General features: G+C 42.7%; 1 protein-coding gene across 3 annotated transcripts in view; it reads right to left on the reverse strand.

Moving 5' to 3' along the window:
• The window catches only part of LOC126259205 (toll-like receptor 2), a 122,902-nt gene that overhangs the window by 61,075 nt on the left and 40,654 nt on the right, over positions 1-21,173 (reverse strand). For 2 of the 3 annotated variants that reach the window (XM_049955809.1, XM_049955800.1), the window contains exons 4-6: positions 18,431-18,774; positions 15,755-15,936; positions 1,796-1,963 (exon numbers count right to left, since the gene is read on the reverse strand). In XM_049955809.1, coding sequence (XP_049811766.1) covers positions 1,796-1,963; positions 15,755-15,936; positions 18,431-18,774 — 694 coding nt within the window. Of the gene's footprint in view, positions 1-1,795; positions 1,964-15,754; positions 15,937-18,430; positions 18,800-21,173 lie in introns of all 3 variants that reach the window. The other variant, XM_049955817.1, reaches the window with a different exon arrangement.

Raw genomic sequence — 21,173 nt, forward strand, 5'->3', positions numbered from 1 at the left:
ATGGGGGAATGTTAATGAATGAAGTACCAGAGGTGCCTTTTATGTTATGCGTAGTCTCTGAAAATTTTACTCATTTATCTATGATAGTTTCTCATATAATGGGGCATATGTACTGAAAATTTTAGTTTGAGGGAAATGGACTTTAAAGAAAAAACTTTTAAAATTAGTTACTTAGAGTTAATTAAAACTGTCCTGCTGCATATGATGGTCCTTCTTTGGCCTCTAGCAGGTCTTCCAGCTTCTTTTTCACCTAACTGGATGTTTGTCTTGCTTTCTTGGCCATATTACATGCAGACCTGTCTGCATTGGCTATCCTCATTTTATCGCAATGTTGCAACCCAGTGATCATATTTTCACCAGAATTAATACCCTGCTTTTTCAGTACCCAACACTCTCCAATATTATCACATGAATGTAATAACAGCATCATGAACTCCTAGTTTCATTGTATGCATGCTTACAGATACAGTTTTAGGAAGGCGGTTCCAAGTTCTGCTGTTGAAACATTCATTTGGGTTCTGTGTCTGCCCATGCAGACATTTCCTTAGAAGGTCAGGATGAGCCAAGTCTCTGAAAATAGGTTTAATTGCTGTAATAACAGCACCAGGAGAAGAATGCTGGTGAGAATAAGATTCTCCAAGTTCCTGAGCCCTATTGAATTTGCACCACGAATTTTCTCATGATTGATACAGTCCACGACATGGCTTATCATCAGTAGGGGACTTATGGAAGAATATGGCCCAAACATCTCTCTTCATTGCCTTGAGATTTTCTTTATTTCTCGTAATTGCCTGCCCATAGTATACCTTCAAGTTTTCTATTTCAGTTTTAGTTAACTGACCCTGTCCAGTCAACAATTTTCCATCTTCTAATTTCTTTTCCTCTCACATCAACCGTTAATTTTCTCCGCTTTGTTCCCAAACGTTTTTGAACATTGCCTACACATTCTATTTTGCTAATAATGACATCTCCATATGGCTTAGAGTTGACAGTGAGTGGGTTGACAGTGGGTGACAGGTGGTAGGAAAATGCTCTTTAAATGCTTGAAATAAATTGTTTTCAGCAAAATCCTTTTCGGAGTACTTAAATAAAACTTTAATCTATCGAAATACGATGAAAACCGAAAATCGATTTCTTTCGACCTGAACCGCGGGTTGGTCTCCTTAAGTATATCTTCTTAAATAAAGAATTACCAACTATTGTGAAGCAACACGTGGCTTTCCGTAAACTCAGCCTGCACCTTCCTTCCGGCCGTTAAGCTGTTGTCGTATCCTGGTGCGTCCACTGAGATCTCAGCTATGTTACGTGGGCTGCATGACATAAGGCGGAACGCCTCAGCAGGTAGGAAACAAATGGTAGCACGCACTTCACAATTCGCGGGAGACTCTACTGTTCTAGTCAGCTTCACGTGTTCACTGTGCGCTCACAACTGAGGAGGGCGATGTGGCCCGATCGGCGGGTGGGCATACTAGAGACACTGCGCAACACATCTGCGCTGTGCAGCATTCGATTATCACTGTCGTTTTAATTTCGAGACTGATCGGACCTTGACGAAAGAATATCGCCCTTATACAAACATTAAAAATATGAGGAATTTCGAGTACCTTTCAGAAACGTTAAATATTAAAGAATAAATAATTTCTGGTGGTTGGATGGAACGGTGACTCTCAACAACCCAGCCAGCGACACCTTACTGCTACACACTTCTTGCTCGCAACAACACAAAATTGTGACAGTTTGGTGAACAATGTGGAAAACCCAGCACAGTGCTGCAGCTCGTCGGACTTGTGATTACCTGCAAGACTTGCAGCTTAGGCGGCAGCTTGTCAGGCAGCACCTGCAGCTGGTTGTGGGAGAGGGACAGCAGCTGCAGCCCTGTTGGCAGCCCCTGGGGCAACCGTTGCAGCCTGTTGTGGGACGCATCCAGCGTCTCCAGATCAGCGGGTAGCGGCTCCGGCAGCGTCTGCAATGGAAGGCGCAGAATGTGGGCGTTACGTGAGACCATTCTGGCTCTACATCATATACATCACTGTACAGTGAAAGTGGTTTTATTCTGCATAAGTGCCGTCCGTGCACTGTGACAAAATTGGAACAGAAGAATATCGAAGCCTTCGAGATGTGATGCTACAGAAGAATGTTGAAAATTAGATGGACTGATGAGGTAAGGAGTGGTTCTCCGCAGCATCTATACGAAATAAGGTTAACTGTGATTCACTATGTTAGCATTCATTTCCTATTAAGATTGAATACTATTATCATGCAGTAAAAGTGGCTCTGACCACTATGCGACTTAACTTCTGAGGTCATCAGTCCCCTAGAACTTAGAACTAATTAAACCTAACTAACCTAAGGACATCACACACATCCATGCCCTAGGCAGGATTCGAACCTGCGACCGTAGCGGTCGCTCGGTTCCAGATTGAAGCGCCTAGAACCGCACGGCCACTCCTGCCGGCTATCATGCAGTAAAATATAATTAAATAACATAAATGATGTAAGGTCTCAGATAACCAGTCTACATGTTAAATCTGTGTCTTTCGACACACCAATACACAGATATAAAAAGAGTACAGGAAAATATTCCTGTCGCCACATGCGGAATACGTACCTAAAATTATGCCCACGGTTTTTGAAACGTCCTGTACAATGAAAGCACCTGTAACACTTTCCCGCAAATTCCAGCAAACTATGATTACATGCTGAAAGCATTTGTTTCGCGTAACCCATAAGAGTTAACGAAGCATCCAAGCCAGTCCGAGGATACACAAAACCTTATCAGAACTGAAACACGAATTTTAATTGTTCTTTGTTGTCCTAAAGAAAAGAACATCTTTAAAAGTGATATTTGTACGCACTTCCCAATAAATTTGTATTTGTACATTCCTCATATAATTGAAAAAAAAATGGCCCTGAGCACTATGGGACTTAACTTCTGAGGTCATCAGTCCCCTAGAACTTAGAACTACTTAAACCTGACTAACCTAAGGACACCACACACATCCATGCCCGAGACAGGATTCGAACCTGCGACCGCAGCGGTCTCGTGGTTCCAGACTGTAGCGCCTAGAACCGCACGGCCACTCTGGCCGGCCATAAAATTGAATGTAGACTTCAATAAGAAGTCAATGAAAATAGCATCTAACACATCTAAATAAAACTTGGAAGTAAATTCGAGATTAAACATACCAATGTAGAATAGTTTTACTGTAAGTTCCATTTTTGTGCCGTGTTGCATCTACTGCATGTATTCTGTTGCACACTCAGCTTCTGGTACTGGATTGGTGCAGGCACCACGCCCGGGTTCCCGGGTTCGATTCCCGGCGGGGTCAGGGATTTTCTCTGCCTCGTGATGGCTGGGTGTTGTGTGCTGTCCTTAGGTTAGTTAGGTTTAAGTAGTTCTAAGTTCTAGGGGACTGATGACCATAGATGTTAAGTCCCATAGTGCTCAGAGCCATTTTTTTTGGTGCAGGCAACGTATGTGACTGACCTTGCGTTCGCATATTTGAGAGAACTCACATTGCTTTCAAAGTAATCTAATTCCACGTAAATGGAAAGCTTGTTTTCTTTATCTGAGCAGAGAAAATACTTTATGGTTTTCTGACTACATTATTAAGAAATTTTGTGGAATCGAAGAGATGATTTATTTCGGATATCTCTGTATTTGGGAGGATACTTATAAAGATATTTTAGAAGAGCTTAGGTAACATGTTTCAGACGTAAATGTAAATTAGGGTGTATCCGATGTTAGTGTGTTAGAACCATTTCTTTTCTTACTACGAATAAACGTCTTAGTGCGAAACGTTGAAGGGTCTACGAGGCTTCTCTTGGATGATGCTGTTATATAGAGAGAAGCCGCAACACTATAAAATTGTAGCGAAGCGCACGAATACCGGCAGAGGATCGACACTTGGTGTAGGGATTCGCAGTTGATCCTCATCATAAACGAATGTAGCGTACAGTGATGGAAAAAAATCGCAACATCAAAAAATAATTAATGTAGAGTAATGAAATTACGGGAATACATTTGTCTGGGTAACATATTACAGTGGTTAACATTGCGAGATCACGGGTTAATGTAAGTGAGAGATAAGCCATTGCAAACGTGTAATGCTCGTACATTAATAACTTGTATAACTGCCAGAATGTTGGCTGCAGGCATGTAAAATGCATGCATTGTATTGTACAGTTTGTGGGATGGAGTTCCATGTCTGTTGCACCTGGTCGGTCAATACAAGGACGATTAATGCTGTTTGTGGATGAGGCTGTAGTTGTCGTCCGATGATGTCCCGTATGTGCAAGACCGGATACAGATCTGTGATCGAGCAGCCGAAGGCAACATGTCGACACGCTGTAGAACATGTTGGGTTAAAACAGCAGTATGTAGGCAAGAGTTATCCGGTTGGGAAACATCCCCTGGAATGCTGCTGATACATGGAAGCGCAACGGGTCGAAGTACCAGATTGACGTACAATTTTGCAATGAGGGTGCGTGGGGTAAATACGAGAGTGCTCCTGCTGTCATTCAAAATCACACCCCAGACAGTAACTTCAGGTGTAGGTCCAGTATGTCTTGCAAGAAAACAGGTTGTGTGCAGCTCTTTAACTGCCGTCCTTCTAACCAACGCACGGCCATCACTGGCACCGAGGCAGAAACAGCTTTAGTGAGAAAACACAACAGACCCCCACCCTGCCCTGCAATGAGCTCTCGCTTGACACTACTGAAGTCGCAAATGGTGGGGGTTATGGGTCAGTGCAAAGCACGCTACAGGGCGTCTGGCCCGGAGCTGTCCTTGAAGTAACCGATTAGTAGTAGTTTATTGTGTCACTATAGTACCAACTGTTGCTCAGATTGCTGTCGCAGATGCAGTGCGACCCGCCAGAGCCATACGCTAAACACAACGGTCTTACCTCTCGGTAATGACACTTGGGCATCCGGTGCCAGATCTTCTTCTGATCATACATTCTCATGGCCACCGCTGCTACCACTCGTGTACAGTGGCTATATTCCAACAAAGTCTTTCTGCAATATCGCAGAAGGAACATCCAGGTTTTCGTAGCCATATTGCACGACCACGTTCAGATTCAGTGAGCTTTGACTAACATCAACTTGTAAAACCGGAAATGCAGATGAAATACTGCGACATCCAAAATTTTTCGCCGTTTTATATCCGTTGATAATATGTACTGTACTTCTAATTCTGAATCTGTAAGCTTTATTACAGAAACAATAGTTAATATGTAATGGATGTAATAGCGTATTTATTTCTGACTGTATATAATTGATTGTAATTATAATATAAATATTGTAAATTGCTGGGAAATAGCCAAGGGAACTTTACTTCGACGTATCGATAGCAATGACGAAATGGCAGTAGGTGTGCCTTTGTTCATTTCTGCGTATGGAGAGTCTGTCGCGCTAGGAGCAGAGAGGAAGGAGAGCAGCGTGAGTGATTAGACAGTGCGGAAGTGTTTGTTGGCCGCTCCCGCAGACGCGGTGTGCAGCTGTGATCGCGCCAGCGTTGACGCATCTAATTCGTACTGAGGGCACGGTAGGAGTGGACAGCGGAGGAAGCTGCAATCGCAACTATTGCCTGTTTCGTCATTATCCGTGGCTCTGGAGACGACTCGTGGTTCTCAACCAGCAGCAGCAACAGCAGCAGTTCAGCACTGTCGTCGGCTACATTCTTCGTCGTCCGCACTGCTACTATTAACTGACAGAGTATTACTAATACTGTACAGGCACTACCCAGCGGCATTTCCTTCACAAATTTTAATAGTTTTCTTGAATAACAACTTGCAATAGCTAAAACTTGTAGGACACCTGTGTTGTCGTTGCCCTCAGACATTCTTACTAAGCAGCGTCCATTTCCTTTCCATCCAATCACCGAGTGTCGTGAAAATATGAAAAATGATTAACTGTTAACTGTCAGTTTTGTTTGTTTGCTAATGGCCAGTTTCAGTCTCAGTTTTCTACCTCAGTAACTGCTCATTCTTGCACCGCATAACAGAGGCTTACCTAATTTGCAGTTTTGAGTAATAACTTCATTCACTTTAAGTAACGTAAAATTTCACTGCCGAAACTAATAACTAAAGATAAAGCACAAATTGGCCTGCCGGGGTGGCCAAGCGGTTCTAGGCGCTACAGTCTGGAACCGCGCGACCACTACGGTCGCAGATTCGAATCCTGCCTCGGGCAGGGATGTGTGTGATATCCTTAGGTTAGTTAGGTTTAAGTAGTTCTAAGTTCTAGGGGACTGATGACCTCAGATGTTAAGTCCCATAGTGCTCAGAGCCATTTGAACCATAAAACACAAATTAAAAGCGCGCAATTTCATTTATTTTGTACTTAGCTTAGCGAGTGACTTTTGCTGGCTTGGTAACTACTTTATTGCTCTTACCTTAAAAACAAATTCAGTTGCTCGTTTGCTTAAAGTATATTCAATTCAATCTCTCAACATTTAAAAGTTAATTGCTTTTCGTTTTCCAGATTTTGCATTACGCTGAGGTAACTCAGTCATTCTTTCACATAACCAATTTTCAGTTACAGCCAGTCATATATTTAACCATTAACCTCATTTAACTTTGCTTTCAAAATTTAATATTTCAGGTTAAGTAACAGCAAACTCAGTGCTTTCTGATTCATTTATTTTCTCATGAACTGTTCTGTTGTTTAGAAATTCATCCAGTCATATGTGGCATAAAGATGACCAGTGCTTAACAGTATTGGAAAAAACAGTCTTGGTTGCAATTTTACTTTTTAATTTTTCAACGACGCGTTTCGCCTTATTTAGGCATCTTCAGCTTATCTTTTCTAGATGGACGCGAGAGGCACAGGAGCGAGTAACAGAGTAACATGGGGGCTCAGTTAACCCGAAGATGCCTAAATAAGGCGAAACGCGTCGTTGAAAAATAAAAAACTAAAATTGCAACCAAGACTGTTTTTAACCAATACTGTTCTCTCGTTTGCTTAATTTTCTTTGCCATTACCTTTCTTAAGATTCTGGGGATTCAATGCCTTAGTGAGCTGGATAATCAGTATTTTTTGTGTAATCTATGGTTAGCATCTCCAAAACGAAAGTAATGTCAGTGGGAAAGAGATATAAACGGATTGAGTGCCAAATAGGAGGAACAAAGTTAGAACAGGTGGACGGTTTCAAGTACTTAGGATGCATATTCTCACAGGATGGCAACATAGTGAAAGAACCGGAAGCGAGGTGTAGCAAACCTAACGCAGTGAGCGCTCAGCTACGATCTACTCTTTTCTGCAAGAAGGAAGTCAGTACCAAGACTAAGTTACCTGTGCAACGTTCAATCTTTCGACCAACTTTGTTGTATGGGAGCGAAAGTTGGGTGGATTCAGGTTACCTTATCAACAAGGTTGAGGTTACGGATATGAAAGTAGCTAGGATGATTGCAGGTACTTTTAGATGGGAACAATAGCAGGAGGGTGTCCACAATGAGGAAATCAAAGAAAAACTGGGAATGAACTCTATAGATGTAGCAGTCAGGGCGAACAGGTTTAGATGGTGGGGTCATGTTACACGCATGGGAGAAGCAAGGTTACCCAAGAGACTCATGGGTTCAGCAGTAGAGGGTAGGAGGAGTCGGGGCAGACGAAGGAGAAGGTACCTGGATTCGGTTAAGAATGATTTTGAAGTAATAGGCTTAACATCAGAAGAGGCACCAATGTTAGCACTGAATAGGGGATCATGGAGGAATTTTTTAAACGGGAGTATGCTCCAGACTGAACGCTGAAAGGCATAATCAGTCTTAAATGATGATGATGACGATCTATATTTTTTGCATTAAAAATATTAAGTGGTCACTTTTCGTCTGTGTGGTTCGTTACAGATTGCACTATATTCCACCGATTCCTAAATTATTATCAGTGTTTAGATTAGGTTTACAATAGATTCTTCCTTCAGAAGAGTCTGTTGTATACTTTCCTCCAACCAACAGCCTTACTCACTGTAAAATTTCATTAGGCATACGTCATCACGGTCAATAATATCGCAATCCAGTAGGCTAATTAGGAAGGTGGAGGTTACAACTCAGTGCGTCCAACGGTAACTAACGCTCACGACCATTACAGCGTGTATTTAAAGCATGACTGATTTGCATCCTGATAGTGACACTTCTAGTGAAGCTCTTATGATGCGACTGCTGAAATCTGACTAGATATCATCTTGCGGATATAGAATCACGATTACCAATTTTGGTTTATGTCGCACAACTCCTTCTTGGTATACTGCGGCTGTAAAGGAAAAGAGGCCTCTTATTGTATGATTACGCGATTGCAGAACAACCACTGGAATCAGTCATATACTTTAAACGTCCAGGGGTACGTTCACGGAGCAACTTCAAGTCAAATGGTCACATAAAAATAATCACAATTAAGATAGAATCCAGGCAGATTTATTGGGAAAATCCTTAGGAAGTGTAGTCCATCCACGAAAGACGTAGTTAACAAAACCTTCATTCAGTCAATGGCTGGATATTACTCATCAGACTCGGATCCGTACTAGATTGGACTGACTGATGAAACTGATAAAATCCAAAATAGAACAGAACGTTTCATCAGATCATCATTTAATAAGCGCTGTTGCATCACAAAAATCCTCATCTAATTCCACTGCCAGATGCATTGCATAACACAGTGGGGTTTATTGCTAAAATTTCGAGAACGGACATTTCATTTTTAGAAGAGTCAACCTACATGTTTCCTCCTCCTACATAAATCCCTCAAAAAGATCATGAAAGTAAAATTATGAACATTCAGTCTCAGACGTAGACTTACCAAAGATCGTTCTTCCCAGAGACCATTCGTGACTGAAACGGAGAAGTGGGAAATGATATACGAAGTACCCTCCGCCACACACCATAAGTTGGCTTGCTAATCATAAATATAGGTGTAGATGTTACTAGCCAGGCGCGGAAGTGGACGCAGCAAGTCGGTGTTTCTCCGCAGGAGGTAAGGAAAGGAGTGTTGGCCACAGTGGGCAGTCCAGTCAGTGGCTCCACCCAGGTCTGAAACGGAGAGTGAAGGGGGCGACCTGTTACCATAGAGGGAGCGGTGTACCCTCTGAGAACAGCAAAAGAAAGATAAAATGTTGCGATGGACATTACGACGCATTTCTAAGCTAAACGTAATTCACTCTGCAGACAACCATGTAGGTGGGGCAACCACAGCTATGAGTATTCATTTTGGATATTAATAACCGCTTCAGGTGTATTTAGTCCTTTATTAGTGGATCACAACCGGTTTCGTGGCACTAAAAGCCACACCTTCAGGTGAAAATATGCTTAAGACATTAGAGCAGAAAAGCTCGGAATATTTTTACCCAAAATTCGTTGTCCGCCAAAAGAAAACAGCGCTAAAAGACCACATTGGAGTCTGAGAGCTTTAATTTATGACATACCGTCTTTTAGCGGTGTTTTGTTTTGACGGACAACGAATGTTGGGCAAAAAGATTCCGAGAGTTGCCGCTGTAATGTTTTAATCATATTTTCACCTGAAGATGTGGCTTTTAGTGCCACGAAATCGGTTGTGGTTCAGTAATAAAGGACTAAATATAGTTGAAGCGGTTATTAATACCCAAGATGATAATTCACTCTGTGGCCAATATGTGGTATATGTCCCTACTGGACTTTTAAATTTTTTGCTTCATATAAAGTGTAATGAGTGAACAAAATTTATTATTTCCTCTGATATTCAGGATAGTTTTAAGTAAGCTGGAACAAATTACCTCTGAGATGATGTAGGTGTATACATGTGAGAGAAATTTTGTAGCTTTAGGGTGGTAAGTGACAACATTACTAATGCCATTGCTAAGGTTTAAGATGACTATGGCTTAAAAGCATAATTTTTTTTAAAAAGAAAGCGTAAAATATAAAATCAGTTAATGTCGTAATCGCTCTCCTCCATTTTTCTCTCACCTAAGCATTCACAATAAGACTTAAACAATTAAAACTGATAAGTGATAACTGTTTAAAAACTTTGGAACATCGATACAATAACAGAATAACTGATAAAACAGAAGTGCAAGAACATGTGTCTGGCCGATCACTTCCAACAAAACTGGTTCCTTCCCTGTCCATCCGCTTCATAAGCGTCTGTGCGTTCCGATTCAGAGTTCCTGCACCATTGCCGCACTTTGATGCCACGCGTTATGTTAGTTATGTTATGTGGGCTCCATAAAATGAGGCGGAACCCCTCAGCATGAAGAAATCGAATGACTGCACGCTCTACACGTTTGGCGGAACTCTCTATTGTTCTAGACATATTTACATGCTCACTGCGCACTCAGAACTGAAAAGTGGGATTTGAAGCAATCAGTGGAGATACTAGAGACACTTTGCACATGTCTCACATGTCTCACATGCGAAAATGTTCAGAGGATTTTTTACTGTGGTTTTAATTTTGTGACTAGTTGGACCTAGGAAAATAAATAGGCCTCATAAAAAAGTGGCCATTGTTAACATGTTAAGAATTCGTCGCATACGACGAGTGCTGTCACTCATACTACAGTATGTAATGTGTTCAGGCCATAAGCCTATGTGGCGGAGCGGTTCTAGGCACTACAGTTTGGAACCGCGCGACCGCTACGGTCGCAGGTTCGAATCCTGCCTCGGGCATGGATGTGTGTGATGTCCTTAGGTTAGTTAGGTTTAAGTAGTTCTAAGTTCTAGGGGACTGATGACCTGAGACGTTAAGTCCCATAGTGCTCAGAGCCATGTGAACCATTTGAACGCTCATGTTTCTGTTTCCTGGAATACTTTTAATCCTGATATTGCAGCGCTAAGAGAAATTGTTTCCACTGCTGTGATGGGATAGCGCCTAAAGTAAGTTAGATGTGTTTATGAATGACACGTTCTACTACTTTGCTATCTCCGTAGTCACAAACTCCCCAGTAATTTCTTTCGAAACTTTCGTTCAACAGTTCGAACAGCTACGTCCTGCTGCAAAACGGATTAGCTACCGGCTTCTTCCAAACCTCATAAAATAACTATTTCAGCCATTTCTCCTAGTGGCAGGCCTTAACTACAAGTGCTACGTATATTTTCTGTTTCATAAATGGTTAAAATGGCTCTGAGCACTATGGGACTTAACATCTGAGGTCATCAGTCCCCTAGAACTTAGACCTACTTAAACCTAACTAATCTAAGGACATCACACACATCCATGCTCGAGGGAGGATTCGAACCTGCGACCGCTGCGGTCGCTCGGTTCCAGACTGTAGCGCCTAGAACCGCTCGGCCACACTGGTCGGCTCTGTTTCATCCAGGTGCTGTTGAGACCTTTATGATTTGTAAGCTGTGCGAGACCCTTTATCGATACCTGCTGCCCTAGCTTGACGTCTTTGGCCCCTTGCTTCGTAACTCGGGCGTGCTGCTTGGGGTCAGCTACGTAGTGCTGTACAAAGATAGAGGGAGGCACATGAACTACGACAAGGAGGTTGGTTGAGCGTTCACTGCAGTACTGTGTCTTGCGTGTGACATTTTGCTGACGGCTCCGTGTAACATCTAAGGGACTGACTTCCGCAGCTGAGTCCGCTCGGAGTATCACCATTCACCATTAATCGGGGCTACGCTGCTGGAGGTGGCTGTTCGCTTCCTACTTTGGCAGCGGCAAGTCGCGTGTGGAGTCTGAAGCTCGGAATACGCTCCCTTGGATGGCGGACAAGGGCCTTGTGGCGGTTTAAATTTCCTCCAGGAACAGCGTGGAAACTACGATCAACATTTGATTTACAGCCGTCGGCCTCTGGAGATAGGAATCTTGGAAAATTCCTGTGTTCTACCGTACTGTTCCACCATCCTGGTTATCGAGACACATTTGCTCTGTAATACTGTGCGGTTCCGACCTGTGGGGGGCACAGTGATTAATCTCTGTTCTTGTAATAAGCATGTGTGTTACTTACCGTTAAATTTTTATGAAGTTTTGCTTTACATTTAGCACAGGGTTGCCTTTTGAGTATGCATGCAGTGGGAGGCGAGCGGACATTGTCCGTATGTAATATATTTGTGTTCATATTGTGCAGGATGTTCCATTTGTCTGATGACCGCATGCACGACGCACTAGCTGGTGGGCAGCAGGCACTACGGTGCCCGGTAAATCAGATGATGTGTCGCCCGTCTAGTACCACAGAACTAAATTAAAAATACATGCAAATAAATTTTGTACTCATGCACGTCATGCAAAGAGATGCTAGAACTGGCCATTATTGTTGTCCACGCATTTATAATCTACTCAGGAAATTATTCATGTCACGATGTAATTCTCTTTGGGAAATTAACTAACTCGCGGATACTGTCCATGATTTCCTGTAAGGTATACGGATTTGTTGTTGCAGTTTATCCTTTACTGCTCCTCACAAGCAGAAATCGCACGGGGTTAAACTGGGGCTTCGAGTGGGACGGATATTGTTTTAATGTCTCTGTCATGGAACACATCACGGTATGAGCCTCTACCAAACCCTGTTGAAGAAACGCGAAGCTTCGTTCTATTTCAATTAGTTCATCAAAAAACTGTTGTAAAATGTTCCGCACATATCTTTCTCTATTAACAATGTAATTTAAAAACTTTGGGCCTATTATTCTGTCACCATTCACTGCGCACCACACTTCTATTTTCTGATCATGAAGGGGTTCCTCACGAAGCTGAATAGGTCTAGCGTCTCTCCATTGTCGACAGTTTTGGGAATAAACATACCCGCCGCGTAAATGGAACCAAGCCTCGTCTGAAAACGGTATGAGGTAAGGATTCATTTCACCGTCATGCACTTGTTTCAAAACTCATTCGCAGATCCTACACATGTGCACCGGATCATCAGCTTTAAGTTCTTCCACTTCTTGTTATGAGAGAGGTGCAAGGAAGTTGCGTTTGCTGTGAAAGACGTCTGAGAGAAGTTTTAGGGAATTTTGCTGGCGGTATACAGTGTCATTGAGATGAGATTCTGTGAACACTGTACGACGTCCTTTACTCGTCTTGTCATGAACACTTTCCATTTCACGAAATTTGTTCATTAATTTGTGAGTTACACCACGACTCGGAATTCGATCACCTGTAAACTTCAGTTCAGACAATCTCCGGACAGCCACGCGGCGTTGCCGCGCGGTCTTGGGTGCCTTGTCACGGTCCGTGTGGCTTCCCCCGTCGGAGGTTCGAGTCCTCCCTTGGGTCTGGGTGTGTATGTTTTCCTTAGCGTAAGACAGTTTAAGTTAGATTAAGCAGTGTGTAAGTTTAGGGACCGATGACTCAGCAGTTTGGTCCCGTAAGACCTTACCACAAATATCCAAATTTTTCCAAAAGTAACTATCAAATGCTATTCTTTTATATTTTTGCTTCCTTTGGTTGCCGAGTAAGCCCAGCTACTAATTGTAACTGTTTTAAAATTATATTTAAAGACACCGCTCTTCGTGAAGGCGCTTAATTACCGCGTTTCTACATTCTGCTGCCTTTTAATGCGGCTAATAGTTTGAACTGTTTTTCATATTTTACTGACTGTGCCCTCTTTATTCTGAGCGTTTACTAGAGGGGAATAGTTAATAGGGTGTAAACTGCTTTTCTAAAGTGTCCGCCTGGAATATTAAGAGAGGTAAAACATTTTCCTGTTTTTAATATTTGATCTTATTGTCAAATAAAATGATTGAAACTGTATCGATTTATTTTATGCAGCACCTTACCACTCACTAACCTAGCTCACTACCTTTTCAGTGTGTATCCTCAGCATTGTGAGCCCCATGTGTCTTAGGTTTCTTACAGGGTCATGCTACAGCTATGCTCAGGATGTCAACGAACGGTGTGTAATGGAGGGCACTTATAACATCACTGCCACTTCTCCCCTCCCCTATACAATTCGTGAATGGTACATGAGAAGAATGACTGTCGATAACGGTCCATATGAACCATAATTTTCCTAATTGTCTAGTCATCATTTTGGGAGACGTATGTGGGAGGATAAAATAACTTGCCCAACACCTCTTCACTTTTACAGCCCCCATCACAGTACACAATGCTTTTCTTCTAGCGTTTGCTCCTGGAGTTTGTTGAGAATCTTAAGTAGCACCACCATGCTTGTGAAACGATCCCGTGACCCAATGTGATACTTTCTGTTGCATATTCTCCATCTCTTCCGTTAATCTAACTTGATAAGAATCCCAGACAGCTTTGTAATACTCAGTAACCGATCTTAAAAGTGTTTTGTAAGTCACTTCATTCGCTAGGTCAAAGATCCCTGAACATCACCTCTCTCAGATACGGGGAAGCTGCTGATGACCAGAGTGCCAGTGACCACTTTCCAGACTGTATCTGTCTACCACATATCGCAGACCCGGAGAGGACGTCGCTAAGATATGTGATTAGCAGGGAAACAGTATGCTGTACATCCAGTTGGCTGTATTTCGACGTCACGACAGGTTGTTCAGGCCTTGATGGAACATATTATTGGTTTGATACGATGTTACTAGTTCACACTGATGGAGGATCAAGTGGTGCTCTTTGCAACATAGGTCAGGAGAGAATCTCAACGCTCTAAAACCTGACCAAGTGAAAAAATCTCGCAGTGTCTCCCTTGGCATGATTTTACAATCGATAAACATAGAAACCGACACAAAACATATCTCCAACAAAAAAAAAAATCTTCACAAATGCTCCTAGATACAGTCCACCGTTCTAATGTATGTAAGGCCATTGCTGTGTTTTACATCAAACCCAGCGTGACTCAAGTAGGAGCTGGGAAATGTGACTGGATCAATTGATATGCCAATATAATATTGAGCTGTCATTGGGTGAGTAACACAGTTGGTTGGAAGCTCTCTGTTTGGCCTTCAGAAATAGATGAAGGAAGGAGGTATGGTGCTGAGGAGGCAGGAGGGGAGGGAAAGAGAAGGCCAAAAGAGGGAGGTTTGGTGGAGGAGGGTTTCCTTACAATTAAGGTCTGGATTAGGAGAGCGTTTTTGGCATGATGACGTCACGCATTTGTTCCCTGCCCCTGCTTATAGAGAAATCTCATCCAAAATCGGAACAGCTTTCCTATTCTTAAAATTCTGCAGTGAGTTTTTACCAGAACATTAACACAACAAACGAGCAAAGCACATTACATTCGAAGTACATGTACAGAATTTCCATATTTGCTGCATGCCGCCATTCCTCTGTATGCGAAGATGGTATTCTAAAAAAAATTGCACTTGATGCAACTCACTGGATTAGGGCAGCACAATTGTACCTCCAGTCATAAAATCCTTCCATAATGTCCTATGGCTAAACTGATAAATCGGATGTGTGTATAAATGCAACTGTCTTCTGTTATTCTTTCTTCAAATGGTTCATTGTGTTCCTTACAGTTAACAGTTCTTCAACTTGCAGTCTTCTTTTGTTTCATTATTGGTACCATCATAAGAGTAATTCACAAGTTATGGAATGGTGGCCTATGTTTAGTAAATTATTACATCCTTTGACTAGACTAATACAAATACAAAACACTACATACGAGAACTTCTATTTACAGGCCACTGTCGTCAATTTGTCTTTCCAAGTGATAGCTATTAAGTAGCAACTACTTCGATCTAGTGTACAGCACGAGTCCTACGTCTGCGTTATTTACAGGGTATAACTTTACTCCTGATGAGCACTAGTGTTCCAGTGAATAGCGTACAGATCGAAACTTTTTAAATATTTAAACTAAAGCGTTATCGTTTTGCCACAGAGATCAGCGGGACGACAGAATAAGAAAATCCGTAAGTGCGTGAGTACTCACCGCGATGTTGTTGTTGGAAACGTTGAGGTTGAGGAGGGAGGCGGAAAGCGCGGTGAGAGCGGACAGTCTGTTGTAGGCGACGTTGAGGATCTCTAGACCTCCAGGTAGCGACTGCGGCAGCTCTTCCAGCTCGTTGGCAGACAGGTCCAATTCTTTCAGCTCGGGCACAAACTGCAGTGCCGCTGCGTACATAATAAGAAAATATGCTCACGGCCTCATTTATGTTTTTAAAATATCTGTAACACAGATGTACGCGTAGATTGGACCCACTATCCACAGCAGATAAAAACAAAATTAAACTCATTGAAATACTCTGGTAAACCTGGCTCATATCCTGTAGGGCCCCCGCGAACATGCAGAAATATCGCAACACGACGTGGATTCGACTAACGTTTGAAGTAGTGCCGGAGGGAATTAACACCCTGAATCCAGCAGAGTTGTTCATAAAGACGTAAGAGTACGCAGGGGTGGACAGCACGTCGGAGGGCATCCCCGATATGCGCCACTATAGCGCTATCTGGGATGTACATCAACGAAAAGTCGCATAATAAGATTTCACGTACTCACATAAGACATTTATAACAATTTGCATGTCGATATTAATCTTACGACGTCAAACAGCAAAAAATCTATCGGAAGTCTCTGAAAATAAAGATACAATTAAAGTAATAGGACTGACGGTGTTACACATATGACTAAATACTTAAGTACGATGTAGTTGTAGAGTGTGATATATTGTCAAATAATAAACTGTGTTACAGCGTCAAAAATAAAATGTACCAGGCACTGTTAATCGCTTTTCATTACATACAGTCTGGTTCCAACATTTTGTGTGGATGCACACTACAAATTTTTCAGAATGCCACTGATTAATGTTTATAAGTTCAAACAAGGACAGTACATGCGGACTACGTACATCTATATTTACAGTGCAATCCCTACAATTATGCAAGTTGTGTAGCATATTTAATTGAGAGTACTTATGACAGTCATACTCGAAAACATAAACACCTATACGTCGTATTGAAATACATATTACTTAGGCCGTGTATTTGTTTTCTATTTCTTCATTAAGTTTTTTCTTCATTCTTTTCGAGATCTATAATCTTTATTTTGGGTATTTATTATTTATTATTTAATAATTGATTATGCATATTACGTGTAACACAACAATATTACCCTTGACGGCAATGATGTGCAAATGAGTAGCAAGTTGTTATGTCTCTTCACAGTGCTGATATAATTTACGCCTTACGTTTTTTATGCACATTATTTTTGTTTTAGAGCGATCTTTGGGGACAAAATACACTTAAGTTATAATGTAAAGCAAGTACCAAAAAGTACTAAATTCTCTTTACGGACTTCGAGGAAAGCAAGATAAAAACGTCTAGTAAACATGGACTCTAAACTGCCCACCTTAAGACTATGAGCAAATGTTCATCTTCTATATTGTAAAACACATTTCGTCTACTGCAAGCTCTTCACTTTCCATATTTTGGAAGGAGGTAGTATAGACCACAACAGGAAAATATGTTCAGTAGAAAGGGCTTAACAGCTATGAGCACTTATTCAACAGTAGAATGAGTTTTCCAGTGGAGAAGAAGAAGTCCTCTTAGCACTTACGGTATGCATTTTAGAGCTCATGTTTACTAGACTTATTTTCCTTGTTTTGGTGTAAACCGTTCTCAAATTCTGCAAAGGGAAGTCTATAAAGAGAATTTAGATGTACACTATATGTCGGAGACGGCGCTGGCTCAAAGTAATATGTAAATACATTAACAGTTAGGTTATCACTCCTCAAGGAAAACATTAGTCATGTGAACCTACAATATGTAGGCTACAGGCACACTGAGTCATATCTTTCAAAACTCCCGGCTACAGAAGTTGACTGATAGCCTCGCTCCTTTGATGTGACCATTGTAAGCAAATGCCATGCAGCAGTTTACTCCGCCGTTACCTCGCTACAAGGATTTGCTAAGAGTTTACTGTAGGGTTTTCGAAATGTATTCGCATTTCGTAAATCTCGATTGACGTCAGCTGTTGGTGACATACGAAAATTTGTGTAAGGCTGCTACTCGAACCCGGAGCTCCCGCTTATCGCGAGCGATCACCTTAACGACTTGGGCTGTTCGAGTGCGCTCCAGGACCCATCCACACTTCCATTTGTCACAGAATCTAGAACAGTGTCTCTTCCCTCAGACATGCACCGATGTCTAAAGGACATTGTAATCTGGAGATACAGATGCTGATAAACGTAGACATTGTAACTATCCACAATGTATCCAGGCCTCGACGGCCTAAAATGACGGTAAAAACGTTTGTCTCTCCTTGTACAGGCATCACGAACTGTGGGATTATACGGGTTGTGGACTCTGTGAGATGTGGCAATTTGGAGCTGTCCTGGAGGCGTACTCGGATAGGCGTCCACTCGCGATGAGCGGCATATCCGGGTTCGAGTCCCGGTCAGGCACAAATTTTCATGCGTCGCAAACATCTGAGGCCAATACTTGATCAGGAATGCAGATCCATTTCGTGATATTTACCACAGCTGTAACGGTCAGAACTTTGTCTCTTTCTCGAAACACGCACATATGTCTGTAGGACATTGAATTACGAAGACACAGACACTGTAAGCAGGTATGATTTACTGTGCGGGCGACGAGACCTGAGCCTTACCTGCACCGAGTTTAGTGATGCCGTCCCCGGGCAGCCGGAGCACTTGCAGCGTTGGCATGGCGATCAGCGGCTCGCGTACCTCGCCCAGAGGCATCTTGGCGGCCGTCAGCTCCTTCATGCGCAGATCGGGGGACAGCACCCGCGTGATGAACTGCAGCGGGACGAGGGACAGCCGATCGGATTTGGTTATCGACAGCTGCGTCAACTCGGCGCCGAGGTTTTCGACAAAGCGTCTCTTCAGGAAGCTCCAGAAATGGTCACCGTTGAAATCTAGTTTAAACGTTCCTCGTTTAATTTCCTTCAGAAACAAGACCTTGTCCACGCACTCCGCCCGCAGGTCCTTCCTGTTGTGCACAGCATCGGAGATATCTGTAAAACACTTAATGGCGCTATTCGAGCAAAACCGTAAAATGTATGAGCTAGGATAGTGATTACACTAGTAGGCTATGATAAATGGGATAACATTACACCCACTTCTTCTTACTGACTTGTTTTCATTAAACCAAGCACAGTGTTGTATGCTGTTAACAAGAGCAATGATTAATGTCTGAGATTTAGTTTAAACACTTGTCTCATATTATTGAACTTATGTCCAAAATGTCCGTTAAGAGCACAGTTCAGATGATTCTAAAAGCAATGGTGTACAGCAGAACCACACATTTTGGCAGTTCGCTCGTTTACGAAGGATGGGCATCTACTGCATATTACATATTTCTATGCTTTTCTAGCGACAGCCGGCCGAAGTGGCCGCGCGGTTCTGGCGCTGCCGTCTGGAACCGCGAGACCGCTACGGTAGCAGGTTCGAATCCTGCCTCGGGCATGGATGTGTGTGATGTCCTTAGGTTAGTTAGGTTTAACTAGTTCTAAGTTCTAGGGGACTAATGACCTCAGCAGTTGAGTCCCATAGTGCTCAGAGCCATTTGAACCATCTAGCGACAGCTGTCTGAAGTACCGGGTGGTTGTAATTAAACTTTCCCTATTTAACACGTTATAACACGGAAACTAATTCCCGTACGAATGCTAAACTTGGAAGCATTAATGTGAAGGACATGGGGAAGAGAAATATTGCAGAATCAATTCAATTGAAACAATTTTAATGTGGTGTTACGGTACACCATACAATTACATACCGGTACCATTACTACTACAAAAAGGGCTCAATATGTCACCCATCGGTGCCCAGAAGAGTCTGAAAGCCCAGGACTGCATTTTGCACAGCAGAACGAAGCATGACCGTAGGTATGCTGGCTACCTCTCTTGACATGCTGCGCTTCTGATCAGCACATGTTTGAATGATCCCCTAGTAAACCCTGTCCTTTAGGTAGCCCCCACAACCAGAAATCACAGGGAGAGGGAGTGAGATCAGGTGATGGTGCCGGCCAAGCATTTGGAAACGATCGGCTGATAATTCGAACGTTTCCAAATGTGTTTCGGAGAAGCAGCAAGTGAACTTCACGAGCGATGTGTGGTGGCGCCCCATCTTGCATGAAAACTGTTGAGTTCAATGCGTCTGTCTCCTGTAGGATGGCATGACGTGCTGACGTAGCATATCGCAGTAACGCTGGTCCTTGGGCGCCAACCTGTTCAAAAAGGAATGGGCCGTGAAGCCACACCATACGGTGACACATTCGCCATACAGAGGAACTTCATGCACAGTGACTGGAGGTTAAGATCCCCATACTCGGCAGTTCTGTGTGTTCTCCTCACCTGTCAGAGAAAAATGAGCTTCGTCAGTCCATAGGACGGTCCAAGTCCATCCGTCAATTTCAATTCTTACGAGAAAGTGGAGAGCGAAATCAACACGTCGTTGCTCGTACTGTGGTGCAAGCTGCTGTACGATATGGGTCTTGTACTAATACCATCTGAGAGGGCACTCGCACTGCCTGACGATCGGAAATTGCGCGCAGCGTTGTCTGCTATAGCAACAGCGATTTCATCACTCACCTGTGGTGAGTCGTCGGCCTCTTGCCGGAGCGACGCCCAGTTTTCCAGTTGATTCGAACTTCTTCATAATGCTCCACACAACAGGTGGAGAAAGAGGACCCTTCCGTATTCTTTTCAGACGGCTATATTTTCGAAGTGCAGCTGCAGAATTACTGGTTTTGATAATAAAGCTTCACCAATAATGCCCTGCTCCTTTTGACCAAGCTCATGTTGACACATCAACAAGTGCACTACGAGTGGTCAGGTGTCTGAGACTATTAATCACGATGACTGATCATGGGACCTGGTGTCCACAGTTGGATATGGACTGTGGCGCTGTGACGCATGGAAATCATGCACCCCACGCTCTGGACTTTAATGCTACCAAGGATGGTACTCTGCCGGTAATTAGTTCCTGTGTTATAACGTGAAAAGTTGGAAGCGTTTAATTATAACTACATGATAGTCTAAAATAGAAACGGTGCACCATTACTTGTTGCGTTTTAATGTCAGCTTCCCTTCACGAAATATGTTCAGAAATATTGCCGACAAAGCCAGCGTATTTTGCAGCTAGTATTGATGAATGCTCCCTTCCTAATCGATCAAATTAGCACTCAAAATGTCAGCAACCAATTTCCTCGTAGCATATGCTTTCCTTCTGTAGAGTGCGTTCGTTAAACATACCAACAAACAATAATCTGATAGAAGAAGATCAGCTGTTAACACACTTGCTGTACAACAAACCGCCTTGAGTGATTCAACATCCACGACAAATTTCAACAAATTTGTATCACTAGTCAAGATAATATGCAGGGCGTCC

Source organism: Schistocerca nitens, chromosome 1 (assembly GCF_023898315.1).
Source record: "Schistocerca nitens isolate TAMUIC-IGC-003100 chromosome 1, iqSchNite1.1, whole genome shotgun sequence".
Taxonomy (NCBI): domain Eukaryota; kingdom Metazoa; phylum Arthropoda; class Insecta; order Orthoptera; family Acrididae; genus Schistocerca; species Schistocerca nitens.